Consider the following 25,604-nt stretch of genomic DNA (forward strand, 5'->3'; position numbering starts at 1 on the left):
GGACAATATAAATGCAAGGTCTTTTTACTTGTGAAGATTAAAGTGTTGCACAATCCATTTGGACACCTTAAAGAGTTTTAATGTTAATCAGGATGGAGTGGTCTCCAATCTTCTAATTAGGCTTGGTTTTCACATTTTGTTTGGCTTCTCCAGGAGGTCACCTGATTTTAGGATAGGAGCGGAGTGCGTATATTGTGCATAACAAGGCATCACAGTTACATGGGACAGGCTAAATGGACCAGAGGGTTTTTTCCCTGTCAGTCAATGCTCATAAATCTTAACTGCACTCTTGGGACACAGAGAGAGGGATATTTTATTGTGGCCTCAAATTTATCACTGCAGGTGATGGCTTTAAGCATACGTGTAAAAGATGGAATTGGATAGAGTCCAGTGAAAGAGAGGTAATGTATAACCCCCGTGTCTTCAAATGGTCACCATTATAGACTGAAACAGACAAAGATTTTAAAATGGCATTTAATACATTCACAGTCACAAATTAGGTTTTTTCCAGATTTTTCTTTTAATTTCATGCAGTTAATGTGGAGTGTTCACTGATCAAACTTTAAATAATTCTTCCTGATATTGTCTTAGCATCCACTTTTGCCTGACTTCACCTCTCAGAAGCAACATTTTTCTACATTAAAGGTAAATGTAAGTTGTTGTTGTAAGTAGATGGCTTTTTTCAGAGGGCCAGCATAGACCCAATGGGCAGAATGGCCTCCTACTATGCTGTAACATTCAGTGATTTGAATACCCAGAGGAAATTCATTCCCTACACAGGAACCCATCCAAAGCCATATCGCTTTTGCTGCTCTCTTGAATAGAATTGATGGCTTCACAGATCTGATGAAAGACTTTGTCAGGTGTTTCTTCTGCATTTATCTGTTAAAAAAGAAGGATTTACACTTTGCATGATTTAAAGACATAAAATTCAAATTTGACACATGTGCATGCTCACTTTCCAGCACAAGTCAATGGACAGCAACTGGGAGTGAAAACGCTGATTGGTTGTTTACCTTCCTACCCAAGAAGTGATGGTAATTTGTGTAGGCCATTGTTTGGAGGTCTTGTGGCACAATGGGTAGTGTCCCTGCCTCTGAGCCAGAAGCTCTGGGTTCAAGTCCCACTCCAGACCTTGACAGTCAAGGAAGGTGCATTCATAACGCAGCCAAACAGGCTGATTATCAACTTGCAAATCCTTCCAACACATGCCAATGGCAGGTGGTAAGAGTGGGAGAGATTCCTGGTCGGCCATGTGATGGAAATAAAATTGGAACCTCTACCATCACTATCGTAGCCCTTGACTACAACATGCACGTTGTGTCAGCATCTGACTCCTTGGGCAAGCTAATTGGGGTTGAATGGCTGCCATGGATCAAACGGATGCCAACAGCATGGGGCTCGATCCCTGTCCTGGGGAAGAGGATTTGGGACCTGCCACTTTGTCTACACATGGTGGAGATCACGGTGATGTGGTTCGGATCTGCCTTTGGCCAGAAGGCGGCGGCTGGTGACTTGCTGCTACCCCAGAAATGACTGGCTGTTGTTTTCACCATGAGTTCAGGGAAGTTATCAATCTGTGGTGTGTATTTGGCGGTGGGGTGGGGTAAGGGAGCGGGGGAGGGGGACAAACTAAGTGCTGGGGGCAGTACTGTACTTTTGGAAGGTAGCATCAAATAGCAGTTATGGAATTGGTCGCCATTTTTCCCTCTTTCGACTTTGATTGAAAATCGGATTGCCTGGCTAATTTGATAGTGCCCATGTTTTAACCACCTCCCTCAGTTAAAATTGCCCCCTTCCCCGATCTCCAAACAGAACCTCATCCTCAGTAGGTCGCCTCTTGAGTCAGAAGGTTACAGCCCCAAGTCCCATAACAGAGACTGGATCACAAAAATCGAGGCTGATGCTTCAGTGCAGTGCCGAGGGAGCCCTGTTGTATCTCAGGTGCGGTTACCTGGGCAACAGCATAACATTGTTTATCTTTAAACCATGTTAAAAGCAAAATACTGCAGATGCTGGATATCTGGAATAAAAACAGAAAATGCTGGAAAAGTTCAGAAGAAGTCATATTGGACTCAATATGTTAACATGGTTTCTCTCTCCACAGATGCTGCCAGATCAGCTGAGTTTTGTTTACAGCATCTTCTGTTTTTATTTAAACCATATTGCTGTTCAGGAGGCCCTAATTTAGTTAATTTAACAGCTTGGGTCAGATTTCCCCCCCCCCACCCCCAAAACCTCTGAAGAAATAACCTTATTATGTCCCGTACTAACTTTTACTTAATCTATTATAATTCTGTGACCGGTGGTGGAAAATCCGATTTTATACGTTTTCCAAACAATAATACCCTCCCTCCCCCCCCGCCCACCGAGTGCTGCCCTGTCGGAGGTGCCAACTTTCAGATCAGACATTAAACGAAGGGCCTGCCTTCCCTCAGAGGGATGTAAAAGATCACGTGACACTATCTCAAAGGAAAGCACAGTTCTCCCCAGTGTCTTGGCCAATTATTTATCCTTCAGCCACATCACTAAAACATGTTTGCCCCTAACCGGTGGTGGAGTGGCGATCGAGTCGGATTGCCACTCCGCTTGTGATCACTCACCTTGAAATCCAGCCGCTCCTATCTCGCCCGACCTTCTGACTCGGGCCAGGCGAGATCTGTGCCGCACAGCGGCATTTCCCATGGCATACGATCAGGCACAGCTCTGTCAAAGGTAAGGAAGCCACACCCCCTTTTTTTTTATAACAGCACTAGCAGCTGTAAAGCAGGTAAGTTTTAAAAAGGTCCAGCCACTGGACGGGTTCCCCAGCGCCTCTTTGGGGTACCACCCCTCAGATATGCTGCTCTGGAGCTCAAAACTTGCCAGGCCATTATCTGGTTCATGGTCACATTGTTGTTTGTGTGTGCAAATTGGCAGCCACAATTTCTGCGTTACAACTTCATTGTCATGAAGCTACTAATGTTTATATTATTTTGGAAAATATTTTTCTTTGAAAACAGAGGTTTAGCCTGCGAGTATGTCTTAATTGGATTAAAGCCAGCTAGTCTGGGTGTTTTGATATGTAAGGGAGATAGCATGCATTTGCATTTTTTGAATAGAGCATTCAAGAAGTGAGGTGAAAACCTGGTGCCTTTCTCGCAGCTACCAAGCAATATGTTTATATAAAAACAAAAAACTGCGGATGCTGGAAATCCAAAACAAAAACAGAATTACCTGGAAAAACTCAGCAGGTCTGGCAGCATCGGCGGAGAAGAATAAAGTTGATGTTTCGAGTCCTCATGACCCTTCAACAGAACTGAGTAAAATTAGGAGAGGGGTGAAATATAAGCTGGTTTAAGGTCGGGAGGGTGGTGTGGGGGGAGAAGTTGAGGGGGGGTGGGTGGTTGTAGGAACAAGCAAGCAGTGATAGGAGCAGATAATCAAAAGATGTCACAGACAAAAGAACAAAGAGGTGTTGAAGGTGGTGATATTATCTAAGAGAATGTGCTAATTAAGAATGGATGGCAGGACACACAAGGTACAGCTCTAGTGGGGGTGGGGTGAAATAAGACTAACAGGGCATAAAAGGTATAAATTTAAAAATAATGGAAATAGGTGGGAAAAGAAAAATCTATATTAATTATTGGAAAAAACAAAAGGGAGGGGGAAGAAACGGAAAGGGGGTGGGGATGGGGGAGGGAGTTCAAGATCTAAAGTTGTTGAATTCAATATTCAGTCCAGAAGGCTGTAAAGTGCCTAGTCGGAAGATGAGGTGCTGTTCCTCCAGTTTGTGTTGGGCTTCACTGGAACAATGCAGCAAGCCAAGGATAGACATGTGGGCAAGAGAGCAGGGTGGAGTGTTAAAATGGCAAGCGACAGGGAGGTTTGGGTCATTCTTGCGGACAGACCGCAGGTGTTCTGCAAAGCGGTCGGCCAGTTTGTGTTTGGTCTCTCCAATGTAGAGGAGACCGTTTTGGGAGCAACGAATGCAGTAGACTAAATTGGGGGAAATGCAAGTGAAATGCTGCTTCACTTGAAAGGAGTGTTTGGGCCCTTGGACGGTGAGGAGAGAGGAAGTGATGGGGCAGGTGTTGCATCTTTTGCGTATGCATGGGAAGGTGCCGTTGGTGGGGGTAGAGGACACCCTGGTCCACTCCTCCATCACCCCCTACTCCTCAACCCCCACCTACGGCACCTCCCCATGCATACGCACAAGATGCAACACCTGCCCCTTCATTTCCTCTCTCCTCACCGTCCAAGGGCCCAAACACTCCTTTCAAGTGAAGCAGCATTTCACTTGCATTTCCCCCAACTTAGTCTACTGCATTCGTTGCTCCCAATGCGGTCTCCTCTACATTGGAGAGACCAAACGCAAACTGGGCGACCGCTTTGCAGAACTCCTGCGATCTGTCCACAAGAAAGACCCAAACCTCCCTGTCGCTTGCCATTTTAACACTCGACCCTGCTCTCTTGCCCACATGTCTGTCCTTGGCTTGCTGCATTGTTCCAGTAAAGCTCAACGCAAACTGGAGGAACAGCACCTCATCTTCCGACTAGGCACTTAACAGCCTTCTGGACTGAATATTGAATTCAACAACTTTAGATCTTGAACTCCCTCCTCCATCCCCACCCCCTTTCCGTTTCTTCCCCCTCCCTTTTGTTTTTTCCAATAATTAATATAGATTTTTCTTTTCCCACCTATTTCCATTATTTTTAAATTTATACCTTTTATGCCCTGTTAGTCTTATTTCACCCCACCCCCACTAGAGCTGTACCTTGTGTGTCCTGCCATCCATTCTTAATTAGTACATTCTCTTAGATAATATCACCACCTTCAACACCTCTTTGTTCTTTTGTCTGTGACATCTTTTGATTATCTGCTCCTATCACTGCTTGCTTGTCCCTACAACCAGCCCCCACCAACTTCTCTCCCTCCACCCCCACCCCCACCTTAAACCAGCTTATATTTCACCCCTCTCCTAATTTTACTCAGTTCTGTTGAAGGGTCATGAGGATTTGAAACGTCAACTTTATTCTTCTCCGCCGATGCTGCCAGACCTGCTGAGTTTTTCCAGGTAATTCTGTTTCAATATGTTTATATTACTAATAAAATTGGTACTATGAATGGGGGTTTTATTGTTAAAAGGTGAAGTTCAAAGAGGTTGTTGATACAATGAAAATTAACATTCAATGGGGCTGGTAGGTACAGCTTCAGTAGTTTTCGGGAGTGCAGAGCAGAGGCAAGGTAAGATCAAAAGGCAGCTGTCAGCCTCCGACTGGCTCCACAGTGAAAAGAATCTCATTTTGAATTCATAAGGTGAAAATACTTTGCCTGGTGTTTGGTTAAGTCTATGGGCTGCTGTTGCCTTAATGGAGATTAGTTTGGGAATTTGTTAAAAGTTATGATAGTACTTTGTAGTCCATGTATGCATACATTTTAACCTGTGTAAATTAATAAAATGTTTCAATTAGTTAATGTCAAGCCTTGAGAACTGGTGGTCTGATTCCTGAGTTTAGAGTCACATTTCAAACATAACACTTAAAATTATAGGTTATGACAGTTGTTTAATGTTTGCTTCTGGGATTTTTAAATAATTCTGCTTTACCAACTGCATGGGTCATAAATATTTAATTGGTTGGGAAGCACCTGATGTTCCGGGGGCCGTGCAAGTCACTATATAAATGCAAGCTTGCTCTTTGTGTGAGAGATGGTCCCCCTTTATTGCATGAGAAGGAAAGAAACAGGGCCCGCCGTTCAATAAGATCATGGCTGATCTGCCACAGGCCACGTCTGCTCTTTCGTGCCAGCTCCTTATAGCCTTCAACTCCCCGATATTTCAAAAATCTATCTACCTCCTTTTTAAATACTTTCAGTGATCTAGCCTCCACAACTCTCTTGGGTAGAGAATTCCAAACATTCACTACCTCCTGAGAGAAGAAATTCCTTTGCATCTCAGTTTTAAACGAGTGTCCCCTTATTCTGTAACTATGTCCCCCTGGTTCAAGATTACCCCACTAGTGGAAACATCTTCTCAACATCTGCCCTGTCAAGCCCTCTCAGAATCTTGTACGTTTCAATAAGATCACCCCTCACTCTTCTAAACTCTAATGAATAAAGGCCTAGCCTGTTTAGCTGTTCTTCATAAGTCAACCTCTTCATCCCAGGAATCAGCCCAGTGAATCTCTTTTGAACTGCCTCCAATGCCAGTACATCCATTCTTAAATAGCGGGTTAGCTATTTAGCAGGTCATTATCACTGTGGGATCTTACTGCGTGGAAATTGACCACCCCGTTTCCTTCATTACTTTTCCGAAATGAAGTCATTGTACTTCATTGGCTTTGTGACGTCCTGGAGTCGTAGGAGTCGATAGGTAGAAAGAAACGCAATTTTTCTTTCTAAGTTTACCTTGCGTATGAGGTTTTCCCCTTGGTACTTTTCAATCATTAGCTGAGCCGCTGAGAGGAAGTCCTCGATCTGTTTGGCAATGCGCTCATCGTCACCATTAACCTGGTCACTCTTTTGAGCAGACTTGAGAAGCCGTCGTTTCATTGTGGCTCTGGAACAGCTCAGGTAAAGCACGAGGTTGGGCCGAGCCACCTGCAAAAGAAAGAATGGAAAATTCAACTCGAGAGGAACCAACAAAAGATCTGCATTTAATACATGCGCATCGACATCACAAATTGCTTTGTGACCTGCCAAGTGTAATCACTTGTTGTAAATGTAGGAAATGCAGCAGCCAATTTATACACAGAAAGCTCCCCGCAAACAACAATAAGATCACGACAAGATAGCCCATTTTTAGCGACGTTCGCTGAGGGGTAAATGTTGGCCAGGAGGCCAGGGAGAATTCCCCCGCTCTTCAAAATAGTGCCGCGGAATCTACCCGAGAAGGCAGATGGGGCCTCGGTTCAACATCTCATCTGAAGGGTACGACACTTCTCCCAATACTGGGTGAGATGTCGGGTTACATTAGGTGCTGAAGTCTGGGACAAACCTGCAGCCTTCGGCCTCACCAACGACAGTGATACCCGTTGAATCACAGCTCACACCTTTTAATTTCATTAATGCAGTGCCATTAGTAACGGAAAAGAAAATAAAGCATAATTCTTGCTGAAGAAACACATTGAAGAATCGCTCTGGATGCTGCCTGCAACGTGGGCTTTGCTTGTGTCGTGGTTAATGGTACCAGGCGCTGTGAGTTAAATCCTGTCATGGCAAGTTGTGAAATTGATATTCAATAAATCCTGTAACTCATGGGCTGGAACCTGATAAAATGACCATGAAAACTGCTGGATTGTCATTTAAAAACCCAGCGGGTTCACGAGAACCTGAGCTCCACATGACTCCAGTCCCACTCCAAATGATTGACTTATACTGCCCTCATGGACACTCAGGATGTGGCCTTGTCAGTGTTACAACAACAACAACTTATATTAGCACCTTCAATACAATAAAATGGCCCAAGACACTTTCCAGGAGCATTATAAACCAAATATGACACTGAACCACATAAGGAGGTATTCGGCCTGATCAAAAAGCTTGGTCAGAGAGGTAGGTTTTAAGGAGCGTCTTAAAGAAGAAAAGCGAGGTAGAGGGGCAGCTGATGGAGGGAATTCGGGCAGCTGAAGGTGCGTGGCCACTAACGGTGGAGCGATCAAAAGATGTTGCTACGCACGTTCCAAGAATGAATAATAAAACAACTCAGAACTCTGGTTTTTGGTTAGGAACGCCAATGAGAGGAAATCACCATGATGGGCAGTCACGTGTTGCTACACGTTGTGCCCTGAGCAATGCCAAATCGCCATTGTCAGCGATTCTCCAATGTGTTTGTGCAGCCTCCACCCTCCGCACCTGCCCCCTGTTCCCATTTGGTGGGAAACGGACAGTTATACCTATATATTCACCTTCTTCTCGAACTCTTCTGCCTGCTTCAGTCCCCAAGGATAGTCTTCGATTAGAATCCCTTTGGCGTCCACGCTCGAGGTCATGATGTCTTTTAGTATCTCCAGAATAAAAGAAGATGGAAGTAAAAGGTCAGTGGTGTGATCACAGGAATTCAATGACAGTTGGTCAAAATAATTCATTGCTTGTAAAGTAATTTCTCGCACCACTTGCAATGTTCTGCCCACCTTTCTTCAGGGCTCTGATTTGCTGGGCCAGTTCCACACAAGATGTGAACTCACCATGTCTGTGGTTGCACAGGAACAGCAGACCAGTTGGTAATGGTGTGCATCAGATCCAAGCCGAATAACGCTAACAACCTAATTACATAAGGAACAGGAGCAGCAGTAGATCATATGGCCCCTTGAACCCGCTCCGCCATTCAATATGATCATGGCTGATCTTCTGCCTCAACTCCACTCCCACGCCCGCTCCTCATATCCCTCGATTCCCAAAAATCTGTCCATCTCCGCCTTGAACATACTCAACAATGGAGCATCCACAACCCTCTGGGATAGACAAGTCCTAACATTCACAAACCTCTGAGTGAAGAAATTTCTCCTCATCTCAGTCTTCGATCAACCCCTTATATCCTGAGGCCGTACCCCTGTATTTTAGACTCCCCAGCCAGGGGAGCAACCTCTCATTGTCCAGCCCTCCAAGCCCCTTCAGAATCTTGTATGTTTGATGTCACCTCTCCTTCTCCTGAACTCCAGAGAGTTCTCCAGCCAGAAGGAGCCCTGCATTGCTGCTTTTTGGGAAGGCCCTCGGAATTAAGTGACATTCAGGCACTTGCCAGGCCATCCCTCAGGATCAAGGACCTGGGACACAAGACCAGCCTGCTGAGAGCTGCTGGCCAATCAGAAGGCTGGAAGCTCTTCTGTACTCATTAGTGCCAACTGGGAAGCAGTGTCTGCTGCCAGTACTAAACCTACCAGAGGCCTCGGTCGAGGAGTGACCCATGCGCTTGTGAGTATTGGCGGGGGGGGAGTGGGAGCGGAAATTGCAGGGTGGGGGTTGCAGAGGATTGAGGTCGGCAGCAAAGGTGGAGGGAGAGCTTCCAATGGGACCCCCCCCAACCAACTTCCCAATACCAGGCCCCTCGATCAGACACATTGACTTTTACTAAGGCAACCAAACATGCCAGGGTTTGCGTGTCGTGCATGGTGATCCCCCTGCCCGCTGCTGGGTTAATACCAACAGCGACAAAATGAGGCCCTTGAGTAGGTGTTCAATGGCTACTTAAGGGCCTCAGTTGGCAGCAGGGCAGGAAGGCTGACCGTGGGGTTAATCGGGGTGGAGGTTGGAAGGTAGCGGGGCCCTTACCCACCAACCTCTCGTCCCATTAAATGCCCCAACCACCACCAAACCTGCCGCAGGGGAGGGCATTAAATTCCTCCCTAAGAGAGTGAATGGTCCGCTAAATCTTCAAAAAGAAATATCATGCTTTAGTTCAAAACCAAATCTTCACCCTTTCTACTTTGAAATGTTTTGGCTTCTGTCCTGCATTTGTAGTGAATGCCGTTTCAGCAAAGCCCGAGTTTACTCACCACTGGCACCAGCTCCCCATCCTCCATCGTTTCCTGTGTCTCTTTTCTCCTTTCTGGCCCGACCACCATCGTTTGACGTAGAATGTCTTCTGTGGATAAGTGGGTGAAGCCGTACTCTGCTGCCACCCTCCTGCACTGAGTTCCCTTCCCAGAGCCTGGACCACCTTGAAAATGACCATATATAAGTAGTTTGAGACACGATATGTGGTAAGTGCAAGAAAGAACTGGCATTAACACCGGACTAGTAATCCAGAGGCCCAGCTCTGGGGACATGAGTTCAAATCCCACCACTGCAGCTGGTGGAATTTAAATGCAATTAATAAAATCTGGGATATAAAGTTAGTCTCATAATGACGACCATGACAATTAGCATCGATTGTTGTAAAAACCCATCTGGTTCACTAATGTCCTTTAGGGAAGGAAATCTGCCATCCTCACCTGGTCTGGCCTACATGTGACTCCGGACCCACAGCAAAGTGGTTGACTCTTAACTGCCCTCTGAAATGGCAAAGCAAACCACTCAGTTCAAGGGCAATTAGGGATGGCCTCACCTGCGACACTCACATCCCATGAAAGAATAAATAATAAAAAAAATGTATACAGTGGCTTTCATAACCTCAGGATGTCCAAAGGCATCTTACAGCCATTTAAGAACTTTTGCTTTTTTTTTCCCAAGTACTCCTGTGTATTGTGCTGAGTGAGACTAACACGTGCTCAGTTGCAGGCAGCCATTATTGAACTAACTTTATTTACAGCTCCCAAACAGAGAGAGCAGAAGAGAGGACAATATAACAAAATGACCAGATCTTGCATTATACTACAGTCACGTTTGTAACAAGCCGTATGCTAAATGACCAGATAATCTGTTTGGTGATGTTGGGTGATAGATAAATATTGGCCAAGACCGGGGATAATCCCTGCTTTTCTTCAAAAATAGCTCCACGGGCTCTTTCACATCTGCCTAAGAGGGCAGACAGGACCCTGGTTTAACCTGAAGGATCTTGCCTCCGACAGTGCAGTTCTCCCACATTGCAGCATCAGCCTGGATTAAATGAGAAGGGTCTTGAATGGGATTTGTAATCACAACATTCTGACTCAGTGGTGAGAGAAATAACCAACTGAGCCTCAGCTGCTTGGAAGAAAGAAAGGCGATTTTGGTATTAAGCAAATTGTTGGAGCTGCGGGCTGACAAATATCCCCAGGTCCTGATGGACTTCATCTTAGGGTCTTAAAAGAAGTGGCTAGTGAGATAGTTGAGGTGTTGATTTTAATTTTCCAAAACTCCCTAGATTTAGGGAAGGTTCTCTTAGATTGGAAAATAGCAATGTGCAATTCAAGGGATGCGCTGTGGAGACAAAAAGCAGGAAACTACAGGCCAGTTGGCTTAACATCTGTCATCAGAAAAATGTTAGAAGCCGTTATTAAAGATGTTATAGCAGGGCACTTAGAAAAATTCAAGGCAATCAGGCAGAGTCAACATGGTTTGTAAAAGCGAAATCATGTTTAATCAATTTATTGGAGCTTTTTGAAGGAGGAGTCACATGTGCTGTGGATAAAGGGGAACCGCTGGATGTGCTGTACTTAGATTTCAAAAGGCATTTGACGAGGTGCTACATGAAAGGTTATTGCGGAAATTGAAACCTCACGGTGTTGGGGCTAATGTATTGGCAAGGATAGAAGATTCGTTAGCTAACGGGAAACAGAGGGTAAGCATAAATGGGTCTTTTTCTGGTTGGTGGGATGTAATGAGTGGTGTGCCACAGGGATCAGTGCTGGGGGCTCAACTTTTTACAATTTATATAAATGACTTGGATGAAGAGACTGAAGGAATGGTGGCTAAATTTGCTGATGACACAAAGGTACGTAGGAAAGTAAGTTGTGTAGAGGATGTAAGGAGGCTACAAAGTGACTTCGATAGGTGAAGTGAGTGGGGAAAGGTCTGGCAAATGAAGTATAATGTGGGTAAATGTGAAATTGTCCTTTCTGACAGGGAGAATAAAAAAGCTTCTTATCTAAATGGTGAGAGATTGCAGAGCTCTGAGATTGCAGAGCTCTGAGATTCAGAGGGATCTGGGTGTCCTAGCGCATGAATCACAAAAGGCAAGTATGCAGGTACAGCAAGTAATTAGGAAAGCTAATAGAATGTTATCGTTTATTTTGATTGGAATTGAATACAAAAGTAGGGAGATAATGCTTCAGTTATACATGGTACCGGTGAGACTACATCTGGAGTATTGTGCACAGCATTGGTCTCCTTATTTAAAGAAAGATGTAGATGCATTAGAGGCAGTTCAGAGGAGGTTTGCTAGGCTAATACCAGGAATGGATGGGTTGTCTTATGAGGAAAGGCTGGACAGGTTAGGCTTGTACCCACTACAGTTTAGAAGAGTAAAAGGTGACTTGATTGAAACCTGAGGGGTCTTGACAGGGTGGACGTGGAGAGGGTGTCTCCTCTTGTGGCAGAATTTAGAACTAGGGGTCACTGTTTAAAAATAAAGGGTTGCTTATTTAAGACAGAGATGAGGAGAAATTCTCTCTCCCGGGGGTTGAGAGTCTTTAGAACTCTTCCTCAAACGGCAATGGAAGCAGAGTCTTTTGAATATTTTTAAGCAGAGCTAGATAGATTCTTGATAAACAAGTGAGTGAAAGGTTATCAGGGGTAGTCAGGAATGTGGAATGGAGGTTACAATCAGATCAGCCATGATCTTATTGAATGGCGCAGCAGGCTCGAGGGGCCAAGTGGCCTAATCCTGCTCCTAATTCGTATGTTCGTATGGACCTTGGGGTTGGCAAAGCTCCCCACCACTGGAGGTTTCCCTCACCTTATGACTAGGTCTGTTATAGGCTAAGTTGATGGAGAATGATTGCCATGGTTAGTCAAGAGCTCCATTATTGCTGTGTTGTGTACCTATCAGGATGGTGGAGGGGATTGTTTTTTCCTGTTTAACAATTCCTATGTCCTTATGTAGGGTGACATTGGCAGGAACGGCTATCTGAAAAGATTGTGTGCGAGTTAACTAGGGTTTAACATAAGCATTACCAGCTCAGAAATAGCCGGTACTTTGTTCTAAGTGGACTGCTTTCCTGAAATGCAGCCAGAATGAATCCCTATTTATTTTAAAAATTCAGCAAGAGGATACAAGTCAAAAAATGGATGTGCGATCACTCACTGAGTGCAATTATCTTGCTCATCAAGGCTGTTAACCAGATGGCCGCAGGGTCACCATTCGTTACACAAATGGCCAAGTTGAACGAAGTAATCTCAGACACAAAAATGATAAAATGATGGATATTGACTATCTGCTGTGTTCCCACTAATGTAGTCAGGAGCAGAACCTGCTGTGTCACTGATCGAAATGTTAAAACCATCAGTGCCCCAGAGCTTTGCAGTGCTATGTTAGTAATGAATGGGTCACGGGATTCATGTAAAAGCCTCCGTTGTTTCACTGAAGGTGTTACCCATTTCCGGATGTGCCGGGCAGACAAACAAATTCATCACCACCTTCTTTCCTAGGAACATTAAAAACGATTGTGCATTTAAAAAAATGTATTCTTTCATGGGATGTGGGCATCACTGGCAAGGCCGGCAATTGTTACCCAACCCTAACTGCCCTTGAACTGAGTGGCTTGCTAGGCCATTTCGGAGGGCAGTTAAAAGTCAACCACATTGCTGTGGGTCTGGAGTCACATGTAGGCCAGACCAGGTAAGGACGGCAGATTTCCTTCCCAAAAGGACATTAGTGAATCAGATGGGTTTTTAACAACAATTATTGACAGTTGCCATGGTCACCATTACTGAGACTAACTTTATATTCCAGATTTTTTTAAAATTTGGATTTAAATTCCACCAGTTGCTGTAGTGCGATTTGAACCCATGTGCCCAGGACATTAGCCTGGGCCTCTGAATTACTATAATAAAAACAGAAGACGCTGGCAAAGCTCAGCAGGTCTGGCAGCACCTGTGGGAGAGAGAAAAACAGAGTTAACATTTCGAGTCCGTGTGACTCTTCTTCAGCGTTCTGAAGTTTTGCCAGCATTTTCTGGTTTTATTTCAGATTTCCACCATCCGCAGTATGTTGCTTTTGCCTCTGGATGACGAGTTCGGTGACAATTACCACAATGCCACCATCTCCCCAGGTTTAGAGCAACATTCCTTCGATCTTTCATTCATAAACTGAGAGCGTTGCCTCTAATCCCAGTATCACAGGCTGAGGCTTCTAGTCCAGTGCAGAGGTCAGCAACATACTGCAGGTATGTGCTTGGGGAGGCGGGGTGGGGGTAGGAGCATTTGCTAGGGTCCCACTAAAGAGAAATTACAGGCTTGTGCTATCTGATATGGTGGCGCATTAATGTCGAAATCAATAGTTCACATTGCAACTGATTCAAAATAAGGTGAGAATGGGAGGAAGAACATCTCTCAGATGAGGCCTTAAGCTGAGGCCTCACCTACCTGAGATCCCACATCCACTATTCAAACAGCATTGGGGGGGAATTCTTCCCAGTGTCTTGGCCAAGACTTATTCTAAATGAACCGATATCGCTCGAAATAAAGCAAAACACTGAGGATGCTGACAATCTGAGATCTAAACAGAAAATGCTGGAAGTGCTCAGGAGATCAGTTTAACGTTCTAGGTCACGTCATAAACTGAAAGGTTAACTCTTGTTTCTCTCGCCACGGATGCTGACAGACCCGCTGAGTGCTTCCGGCATTTTCCGTTTTGGTTTCGTTTCGAAGAAAAGCCAGGTGATCTGGTTGTTACCACGTCGGTAGTTTTGGGATCTTGCTGCACGTGGCACGGCTGCCGTGTTTCCCCGCGACAGTGACGACCTTTTGAAAAAGAGTACATCATGGCTTGTGAACAGCTTTGGGACGTCCTGAGGAGGCGTTTGGCGGGATTTTCCGGCCTTGCCTGCTGCCGGCATCATCCGGTCGCACTGGAAGTCAATGGACTTTCGGCTGGGCCGCCGCATTGCCCGTGGCGGGTCTCACCACAGCTGGGCCGGAAAATCCTGGCCTAAGCCCACGGGATTCTGGGTGATGTGGCAAACTGGATAAAAGGTTGGCTTTGTAACAGGAAACAGAGGGTAATGGTCGATGGATGCCCTTGCGAATGGAAAGTTGTCTCAAGTGGTGTTCCACAGGGCTCGGTGTTGGGACCCTTGCTGTTTGTGTTGTATATTAACGATTTGGACGTGAACGTGGGGGGCATGATTGGGAAATTTGCAGATGACACAAAGATTGGCCGAGTAGTGGATAGTGTAGAGGATAGCCATAATCTCCAAAACGATATAGATAGGTTGGTGGAGTGGGCGGTAAAGTGGCAGATGGATTTTAACATAGAGAAGTGTGAGGTCATACATTTAGGGAGGTCAAACAGTTACAGGGATTACACAATAAATGGGAATATACTAAGAGGGGTAGACGAAGTGAGAGATCTTGGCGTACAAGTACACAGGTCCCTGAAGGCAGCAGTTCAAGTAGACAAGGTTGTAAAGAAAGCATATGGAATGCTCCCCTTCATTGGCAAAAGTATAGAATAAAAAAGTAAGGATATAATGTTGGAATTGTATAAAACACTGGTGAGGCCACAACTGGAGTATTGTGTGCAGTTCTGGTCGTCACATTACAGGAAGGACGTAATAGCTCTGGAGAGAGTGCAGAGGAGGTTTACAAGAATGTTGCCAGGGTTAGAAAAGTGTAGCTACGAGGAGAGATTGGATAGGTTGGGGTTATTTTCCTTAGAACAAAGAAGGCTGAGAGGTGTCTTGATCGAGGTGTACAAAATTATGAGGGGAATAGATAGAGTGGACAGGATAAAATTGTTTCCCTTGGTGGAGAATTCTAGAACCGGGGGACATGATGAAGAACTTTTTTGTGCAGAGGGTAGTGGGTGTCTGGAATTCGCTGCCCAAGTTGGTGGTAGAGGCAGAAACTCTAAACTCTTTTAAAAAGTACCTGGATCTGCACCTTAAGTGCTGTAAGATGCAGGGCTATGGGCCGGGTGCAGGAAGGTGGGATTAGAAAGGGCACCTGGGTGTCCTGGGGCTGGCATGGACAAGATGGGCCGAATGGCCTCCTTCTGTGCTGTAACTTTTCTACGGTTCTATTATCTAGATGCAAGTCTTTCTCGCTTTGTGTTCTGGTGGTCGACTGCAACCTTGCTGTAATCTGCATCTCACAAGTTAAACGTGTTGGTTGGTATAATTAGTCAGCCCAGTAACAGAAGAGCCAGAAGAGACTCGCTGTTCCCCCCCTGCTGTAAATGCTCCTTACCAATGATAAAGATGATCTTGATTTGCTTCAAATTTTCTGCAAAATAAAAGAGAAATTATTAAATGAAAATTGATTAGCAAACAGACGGAAAGGGTGTTTCCTGTTGTGGGGGTGTCCAGAACTAGGTGGGGGGTGGGGCTACTGTTTTAAAATTAGGGGTCGCCCTTGTGGGATGGAGATGAGAATTTTTCTCTGAGGGTTGTGCAACTTTGGAACTCTCGGCCTCAGAAGGCGGGGGAGGCGGAGTCAATGAGTATTTTTAAGGCAGAGGTGGGTCAGCTCCCTCGCCTAACGAGAATCTAAGGTTATCGGGGGTCGATGGGAATGTGAAACTCGAAACCCAAACAGATCAGCCGTGATCTTATTGAAGGGTGGAGCAGGCTCGAGGGGCCGAATGGCCTACTCCTGCTCCTATTTCGTATGTTCGTAGATCATAGAAGCTGTGTTTGAACTTCTTTCATATTTCAGATTTTGTGGCTAGGACTAGAAATTAAGACATCAAATAGAGTAGCAGACCAAATGTTTCAGTAATTGTTTTTTGAGTAATTTTATATGAATCATATTTCCGTTCATAGTTTCATTTTAATAAACAATTCCTGATAAGGAGGGCATCAAAACATTTTTACCAATTTTTTATTGCCTGAGGTATGGAAGATTAAGGGGTGATTACAGAATTTGATGGAGAGATGGTGGAGAGGAGCCCACAACTAGAGGGTTAATAACCTTCAGAATAAGAGCAAGGCCGTTCAGGAGTGATGTGAGGATGCACTTCTCCACACAAAGAGTAGAGGAAATCTGGGACTCTCCCCCCACAAAAACGTTTGAGGCTAGGGGGTCAATTGAAAATTTCAAAACAGATTGAAGTGATGTTTGAATGGGAAAGGTATTAAGGGATCTGTCCTTATGCACTGGGCTAGCAGTGTATTATAACTCAATAAGCACCTGGGACATCCCAAGGCTGTGAAAAAAGACAGAGACCTTGATCCACTCCCGCTGTTCTATTGGATCATGGCTGATGTGTAGCTTGCCTCCATTTACCTGCTTTTGATCCATATTCTTTGATAGCTCACGGAAATCTATCAAGCTCACTCTGGGAAACTTCAATTGACCCATTATCCGGTGCTTTTTGTGGAGGAAGAGATTTCCAGGTTTCTACCACTTGTGATGCAATGTTCTCTGCCACAAAGCATTGTTGAGACAGAGCTCATGAGTTCTTTTAAAAGTGAATGATGTTGTTGGCTGGAGGAGTCAGCACAAGAGTGGGATTTGTTCTGGTATAAGTGTAGATGGAGACAGAGAGAGACAGAGGGCGGAATTGTCCCACATTCGCACTAAGTGTGGTAGCGGGTGGGTAAAACAACATTTTACCGTTTTGATGGCGTGCGGGCTCTCGTTCACCTGCCCACCATCACCTCACCGCTTCATCATGCCAGGCGCCATATTTTAAGTCCAGCCACAAGCACACACCTCTCTGTGCTTCCAGACCAAGATGTTGCATGGAAGGCAGGATGGCCTCAAAAGGCAAAAAGACTGCAGACCCTCGCTTCAGTGACGTGTCTCTGGAATGCTTTTGGGTGCAGTGGAGTCCTGTCAGGATGTCCTATACCCGTGTTCTGGCTGCAGGATGGGCAGTGGCATCACCAACCAGACTTGGGAGGTGGTGGCAGCAGTGGTCAGCACCCTTCAAAAGAGGACAGCCACCCAGTGCCAGGGTAACTCACTCTTCTCATCGCTCTCAACTCACACAATCACTGACCCATCCCACATCCACAGGGCCCTCACTCACTGCCAGTGCAAGGGACATCACCATTCACTCTCTCACACACACCTGCAATGTCCTCAGCCTGTCCATGGGACCACTCCCCACCCACACATGCCAGGCATACTTATCATTTGGCCTGGCAGGTATCCTGCTTACACTCTCTCCATCTCTATTCATACAGGGCAAGCTGGCACACAACAGCAGGGAGAGGTCGCAGACCGGTGGAGGAATGCCTGAGATCAAGGTCCTCACCGACTTTGAAAACAGAGCCATCCAGCTGGCTGGCGACAACCTGGACCAGTCCTGCGCTGTTGGTGAGGTCAGCGGTGCTCTACCAAGTGAGGGTCCAGCATCATACATCAGACAACCATGCTGTGAGTGATGTGTCCTGTTCACATGGCCACTGCAATGCACTAATTATCTCCCTTTGCTTCCGCAGGCACATCTGGGAAACAGCCAAGAGAGTCCATGACCCAGGGCATCCAATCAAGTCCCGAAGAAACCTCTGAAGAAGAATCTGGAGGCACCCTCATTGAAGACCCGTCACAGCGCTCACCCACACCCTTCAACAGCACAGAGACACACACCTCGGTGGGACCTAGCTTTAGAGTAGCTTCGGGATCACAATCTGGTGAGCACATCGCACTGTCTGATCCACAGCAGGTGGAGGGAGGGACTTCCCAGGTCCCCGGCACTCGGAGGGCGGCTGGAGGCCAGAACATTGCTGAGTCTGAGTCAGACGATGAGCCTCTGGACTCGGTCACAGTTGCTGGAGCTGCAAAGGTAAGCTCGGGAACATCAGGAAGGGATGTCCGCTGCACTCCTCACATTGCAAGGTGCGATGGAGGAGTGCGTCCGCCTTCAGGCTGGGGTGATAGTGTGTTGGCGTGCCAGCGCTGAAGTCAACATTGGTAGGATGGCAGCCACCATGGAGACCTTGGTCCAGGACGTCCTGCACTGCTGCCTGGGCTGAACTCCATCGCTGAGGCCATAGTTGGCCTCCAACAGTGTGCATGTGAGAGGGGTGAAGTGCAACCTGATCTCACTCCATCTACCCCTTCTGCTCAAGGAGTCAGCCACCGGCCCTCGGACACCCATAGGGAGGAGGAGGATCAACCAGTATACACCCCCAGGGACATCCGTCCAGGTGACTCTGGGAGCGTCCGGCCCATCTGACTCCCATCTAATTGTGACCGCAGCAGCTCCAGCTTCACAGGCCGAGGAGGGTGCCTCGAAAGCAGACCAGGGCCCTCCAAGTCTCATCCCTCCAGAGGACGCCTGCCAAGGTCATCACAGTCAGGGCGTTGCAGTCAGCAGGCTGCCTCCAGTTCTGCTCAGGGTGTCCGGGGAGCACCAAGATGTAGTGGCAGGGTTAGGGAAGTTAAGAAGAATTATTTGCTCAGCCTGGGCATGGGTGTTAATCGCTTGTACATACTGTTCACTATTGTCAATAAACTCCCAAGAACATCTCCCTGCCTGTGGCTCCTTATTCTGATGAGCACTGTTCGTGTCACTCAGATGTGAAACCTTTCTGCCCAAGATAAAGGCAGGTGCCTCAGTCCAGGGCCTCTTCTCTGTGCAGCCTCCCGACCAAAATTACAATCTGGCCTCACGCTCCCTGGAAACATTACTGATGCCTGCACCTCGGTGGTGCTGGTCATTGCTGCCAGAATGTAGTGAGCAGGCGTCACAGAGTTCTCTCATACTCTCTGTGCGCACTCAGCACCTTTAAGGTGGGGCTGGCCCCCATCACACCAGCATCTGTGACCAGTGATGCTGTGCTCCAGTTCCTGAAGGGCTCAAGTGCTGAAGGCTGACAAAGGATCAGATGCGTCTGAAGTTTCATGGCTGCGTCTCTGAGATGGCCCTGAACATGGAGCGCAAGTGAGCTGCCCTTGGCCAGACAGGAGTCAGATATTCTCAGAGGCTATGTGAAGATCTATGGAGTGACCTCACTGCATGTTGTCATCTTCCTCCTGCGATTGAGCCACTATTAGGGCCTCCACTGCATCTCCATGACAGGAACATTCTCACAGAGGGTATTGGTGCTGCCATAAACCAGACTGGAGTCAAACGTTCACAACTGCGATGTGAGAATCTATGGGGTCACCTCACTGCATGTCATCATCATCCTCCACAAATCTGGCAGCTATGAGGGCCTCCCAAGAGCGCCTGTCTCATCTATTCAGTGCGAGAGCCTCATCCCCATCATCGTCACCACCGAGGACCCCCTCACCCTCATCCCTGTTGGTGTCCTCCTCATACGAGGAGACGTGCAACTCCTCCATCTCCTCCTCAGCCAGCTCCTCTCCCCGTTGCAGTGCCAGGTTGTAAACTGCGCAGCAGACGACGATGATGTGTGACACCCTCTGTGGACTGTATTGCTGGGCTCCACCAGACTGGTCCAGGCACCAGAGCCTCGTCTTCAGCATCCCGATGGTCTGCTCCACCAAGTTGCGAGTTGCTGCATGAGCCCCATTATGCCGTCGCTCTGCTGCAGTCTGAGGCCACCACACGAGTGTCATCAGCCACAGCCTCTGCGGGTAACCCTTGTCCCCGAGGAGCCATCCCTGCAGCCTCTTTAGACCCTGGAAGACTTCAGGGATCTGTGACTAATTGAGGATGTAGGAGTTGTGAACACTCCCTGGAAACCGTGCGCACACCTGCAGGATGTGTTTGTGGTGGTCGTACACCAGCTGCACATTCAGTAAGTGGAAGCCCTTGTGGTTGATGTAGTTCAGGCTGTGTTGCGGCGGAGATCTGAACGCCACATGAGAGCAATCGATTGCACCCTGAACCTGTGGGAAACCTGAGATCAGGGCGAATCCAATCGCTGTTGCATCCTGGCTTTCCTGGTCCCGGGCAAAATGCACAAAGTTGTGTGCCCTCGAGAAAATGGTGTCTGTGACCTCATGGATGCATTTGTGGGTGGAGGCTTGTAATATCCCACAAAGGTCACCTGTGGTGCCCTGAAAGGAGCCACTGGCATAGCAATTGAGCGCTGTGGTCAATTTCAGGGTCATTGGCAGTGGCTAGCAGATGTGAGTGACCAGTTCCCTAGACGTGTGCAGTCTTCGGTGACACTGGTTCTCGGTCATCTGCAGGAATGAAAGGTGGCGTCTATAGACCCTGGGTGTTGCTAGGCGCCGATCAGAGCTTGCTGTGGCTCTTGGGTGGCATGTGTGGGAGCCCCAGCCGCCACTTCTCCCTGAGGCTGCTGCTCCTGCCTCTGCACAGCCAGCAGCCTCAGTCACTCTCTCCTCCGTCTTTGCTCTCTGTAGGCCATCAGGCATACAGTTAATTCACCAAGCTCCATGATCTTGATGTACTCCTCCTGCAGGATGAAAGAGAGAGATGCGTGGTTAGCGTGGGTGTACTAAGAACCTCTCTTGGTAAAGTGCGAAGGCCCCTTAATGATTTCTGGAGAGGGCTGGACACCACTTGGATGGCCAGAGATTAGTGGGCTGCACGAAACCCCAACCGTCTCCACCCCAGTCTACACGACCAATTGGCAGCGATTTGCCCATTGGACTGCATGCTGTACTTTCAGCCCTTTGTTCTCTTATTCATTCACAGGATGTGGGCTTCACTGGCTGGGCCAGCATTTATTGCCCATCCCTAGTTGCCCTCAAGGAGGTGGTGGTGAGCTGCCTTCTTGAAACACTGCAGTCCAAGTGATGTAGGTACACCCACAGTGCTGTTAGGGAGGGAGTTCCAGGATTTTGACCCAACGACAGTGAAGGAACGGCCGATATATTTCCAAGTCAGGATGGTGAGTGGCTTAGAGTGAACTTCCAGGTGGTGGTGTTTCCATCTATCTGCTGCCCCTGTTCTTCTAGATTGTATGGGTTGTGGGTTTGGAAGGTGCTGTCTAAGGAGCCTTGGTGAAGTCCCGCAGCGCATCTTGTAGATGATACAAACTGCTGCTGCTGTGCATCGGTGGTGGAGGGAGTGACTGTTTGTGGATGTGGTGCCAATCAAGCGGGCTGCTTTGTCCTGGATGGCGTCCAACTTCTTGAGTGTTGTGGGAGCTGCACTCATCCAGGTAAATGGCCTTGTAGAGGGTGGACAGGCTTTGGGGAGTCAGCAGGTGAGTTACGTGTCACATGATTCCTAGCCTCTGACCTGCTCTTGTAGCCACAGTATTTATATGGCTAGTCCAGTTCAGTTTCTGGTCAATGGTAACCTCCAGGATGTTGATAGTGGGGGATTCAGTGATGGTAATGCCATTGAACATCAAGGGGTGATGGTTAGATTCTCTCTTGTTGGAGATGGTCTGACACTTGTGTGGCGCAAATGTTACTTGCCACTTGTCAGCCCAAGCCTGGATACTGTCCAGATCTTGCTGCATTTGGACATGGACTGCTTCAGTATCTGAGGAGTCGCGAATGGTGCTTAAAATTGTGCAATCATCAGCGAACATCCCACTTCTGACCTTATGATGGAAGGAAGGTCATTGATGAAGCAGCTGAAGATGGTTGGGCCTCGGACACTACCCTGAGGAACTCCTGCAGTGATGTCCTGGAGCTGAGGTGACTGACCTCCAACAACCACAACCATCTTCCTTTGTGCTAGGTATGACTCCAACCAGCGGAGAGTTTTCCCCCTGATTCCCATTGGCTCCAGTTTTGCTAGGGCTCCTTGATGCCACACTTGGTCAAATGCGACCTTGATGCCAAGGGAAGTCACTCTCACCTCACCTCGGGAGTTCAGCTCGTTTGTCCATGTTTCAACCAGGGCTGTAATGAGGTTGGGAATTGAGTGGCCCTGGCAAAACCCAAACTGGGCATCAGATTATTGCTAAGCAAGTGCTGCTTGATAATACTGTTGATGACCCCTTCCATTACTTTACTGATGATGGAGAGTAGGCTGATGGGGCGGTAATTGGCTGGGTTGGATTTGTCCCACTTCTTGTGTACAGGACATACCTGGGCAATATTCCACATAGCTGGGTAGATGCCAGTGTTGTAGCTGTACTGGAACAGCTTGGCTAGGGGCGCGGCAAGTTCCAGAGCACAAGTCTTCGGTACTATGGCTGGAATATTGTCAAGGCCCATAGCCTTTGCAGTATCCAGCGCCTTCAGCCATTTCTTGATATCACGTGAATCGAATTGGCTGAAGACTGGCATCTGTGATGCTGGGACCTCTGGAGGAGGCCAAGATGGATCATCCATTTGGCACTTCTAGCTGAAGTTTGTTGCGAATACTTTAGCCTTATCTTTTGCACTGATGTGCTGGGCTCCTCCATCATTGAGGATGGGAATATTTGTGGAGCCTCCTCCCCCAGTGAGTTGTTTAATTGTCCACCACCATTCATGACTGGATGTGGCAGGATTGCAGAGCTTAGATCTGATCTGTTGGTTGTGGGATCACTTAGCTCTGTCTATCCTTTGCTGCTTATGCTGTTTGGCATGTGAGTAGTCCTGTGTCATAGCTTCACCAGGTTGACACCTCATTTTTTAGGTATGCCTGGTGCTGATCCTAGCATGCCCTCCTGCACTCTTCATTGAACTGGGGTTGATCCCCTGGCTTGATGGTGATGATAGAGTTGGGGATATGCTGGGCCATGAGGTTCCAGATTGTGGATGAGTACAATTCTGCTGCTGCTGATGGCTCAGAGCACCTCATGGATGCCCAGTCTTGAGGTTGCTAGATCTGCTCGAAATCTATCCCGATCAGCATGGTGGTAGTCCCACACAAGATGATGGAGGGTATCCTCAATGTGAAGGTGGGATTTCGTCTCCACAACGACTGTGCGGTGGTCACTCCTACTGATACTGTCATGGACAGATGCATCTGCAGCAGGCAGGTTGGTGAGGATGAGGTCAAGTATGTTTTTCCCTCTTGTTGGTTCCCTCACCACCTGCTGCAGACCCAGCCTAGCAGCTATGTCCTTTAGGACTTGGCCAGTAGTGGTGCTACCGAGCCACTGTTGGTGATGGATATACAAGTCCCTCACCCTTTGGAGCACTTGGTGGCTCTTTGATGCCTCTGCGTTGCTTGAGTGGGCAGATAAGCTAGGAGCCCAACTCCAATCACATCAATGTGGCTGCGCCTGAACTGTCAGAGCTGTAAAGGAATGGTCTCTTTATACGTGGTCCCTAATGCTTGGCCACTTCCCTCGCCCACCCTACCCCGACAGGGCTACCCCTAACCCTGACTCCCAGTACCCCTCAAACTTGAAGTCCAACAGGTTACCATTGCGAGCACTACACAACGTTACCCTGTACACACCTCTGAGTTCCCCTCAAATTGCAGCCCGCCAAGTGCATGCCGTTTCTGTGCTGTTGTGAAACACGTCAGTGAGAAAATGGATGATCTGGTGGTGGGGAGAAATTATTCTGGCCGGCAAGAATGCAAAGATGAAGAAGGAGAGAGTGACTGAGGCTCATGCTGTGCAGAGGCAGGAGCAGCAGCCTCAGGGAGAAGTGGCAGCTGGGGCTCCCACACATGCTGCCCAAGAGCCACAGCAAGCCGTCTCTGATCGGCGCCTAGCAACACCCAGGGTCTATAGACACCACCTTTCATTCCTGCAGATGACCGAGAACAAGTGTCATCAACAAGAAGGAAAAACATAATGATATGCTGATGTATTACAATGAGGTTCCTGATGAACGCAGCCTGCCATCGTGCTGATCGCAAACTGGATTCACACCATGGACAATTCCGCTGAGAGAGAGAGAGACACACAGACAGAGAGAGACAGACACACAGACAGAGAGAGAGAGAGAGACAGAGAGAGACACACAGACAGACAGAGAGAGACAGAGAGAGAGAGGGAGAGAGAGACAGACGGAAAAAAAAAAGAGAGAGATTTCCTGGGGAATGGCCTGTTTCTGTGCTGTAAGAACTCCTTCTACTCAACCTCATTCTACTCAGTACCTGAAGCCTCTCGCACTCTTCACCTCCCTCTCCTCTTATAAACTTATCATGAGTTTCATGTCACACGGCAATGCCCTGGCCACAGTCGACCTGCCTGGTTTGAATTAAATCAAAATCTTGGCAGTTAACGGTTTCCTGGTGCATTCTCCCCGGCAGCGCCTCTACCAATCAGAGTCCTCTTGCCAGCCAATCAGCATCCCCTTCTCATGCAGTGTCAATTGTTGTTCCCTGTAGATTTGGTATTCTTGCGAATCTGTCCTGAGTGCAAAACGAAAGGTTTTGGCAGCGTGTCTCTTTTTTCAGCAATAATCTTTTAAAACGTAAACCTCGGCCATTGTACCACTATCACCTTGTTTTCTACAGCCTGGGTGGCGTGCTGCACCACAAGTTTTGGCCCTTTGCTTGGGATTCCAAGTTAAAATCAATACTCACCTTCCACTTTGATATCTTCTGATGTTGTGGACTGGTTATTGGTCTGTCAAATGCAAAGGTAAAATGGAAAAATCTTATTGAAATACATGTTAGAGCTTTTGAGTTGTACATTTATTGAGGGCTATTATTTTATCATTCATGCAATTTGAGTTAAAATAAGCATTGGTCCTCAGTGAAGACTCGAGCATCACGATACAGCAATAAAAATCGAAACGTTTGTACTACTGGGAATATTTGCAATATCGTTGTACTGCATTTGTACTGTAGTTTGGTGGGGGGAGTGGGAAATGCACTTTTCTGAGACAACAAATCAAAAACACACCCACACAATTGGTTTTCAAAAGGCATGTGAGCCACTGGGAGTTCCTGACATTCCTGGAGTCTTGGCACTCTGTTGGGATGGGCGAGGCGGGCGATAGGCTGGGTGTCGGGTTAGGTTGTGTGCCAGGGGGATGCCAGGGTGGACGCTGGGCTAGAGAGGTGGGATGAGGGGGGTGGGGGGGGATGTCAGGCTTGGCTGCCGAGCTGGACGACGTGGGTATCAACTGTTGCCACTTAGGAAATGGTACCATTGCCTTTGGAATCCGAAGCCCAATTCAAATTGACACCTTCATGAAAGGTTGGAAGAAAATTGGCAAAAAAAAAAAGAGACCAGTTATCCAGATTTTTGCTTCTTCAGATATGGGATTAAAAGTAAAGTGAACGTCTGAACAGATGGATGGATTGAATGGGTGTTCTTCAAGCAGCACTAACCTCTTTATTTGTAGATCAGTACTTTAG

General features: G+C 47.3%; 1 protein-coding gene across 1 annotated transcript in view; it reads right to left on the minus strand.

The window, feature by feature from the left end:
- Positions 1–501: 501 nt before the first annotated feature.
- Positions 502–25,604, minus strand: part of ak5 (adenylate kinase 5) — an 80,853-nt gene continuing 55,750 nt past the window's right edge. Inside the window, exons 9-14 of the mRNA XM_078560723.1 lie at positions 24,825–24,867; positions 15,749–15,784; positions 9,475–9,638; positions 7,888–7,986; positions 6,389–6,580; positions 502–882 (exon numbers count right to left, since the gene is read on the minus strand). Coding sequence (XP_078416849.1) covers positions 766–882; positions 6,389–6,580; positions 7,888–7,986; positions 9,475–9,638; positions 15,749–15,784; positions 24,825–24,867 — 651 coding nt within the window. The 3' untranslated portion in view covers positions 502–765. The remainder of the gene's footprint in view (positions 883–6,388; positions 6,581–7,887; positions 7,987–9,474; positions 9,639–15,748; positions 15,785–24,824; positions 24,868–25,604) is intronic.

Source organism: Cetorhinus maximus, chromosome 17 (assembly GCF_964194155.1).
Source record: "Cetorhinus maximus chromosome 17, sCetMax3.hap1.1, whole genome shotgun sequence".
Lineage (NCBI taxonomy): Eukaryota > Metazoa > Chordata > Chondrichthyes > Lamniformes > Cetorhinidae > Cetorhinus > Cetorhinus maximus.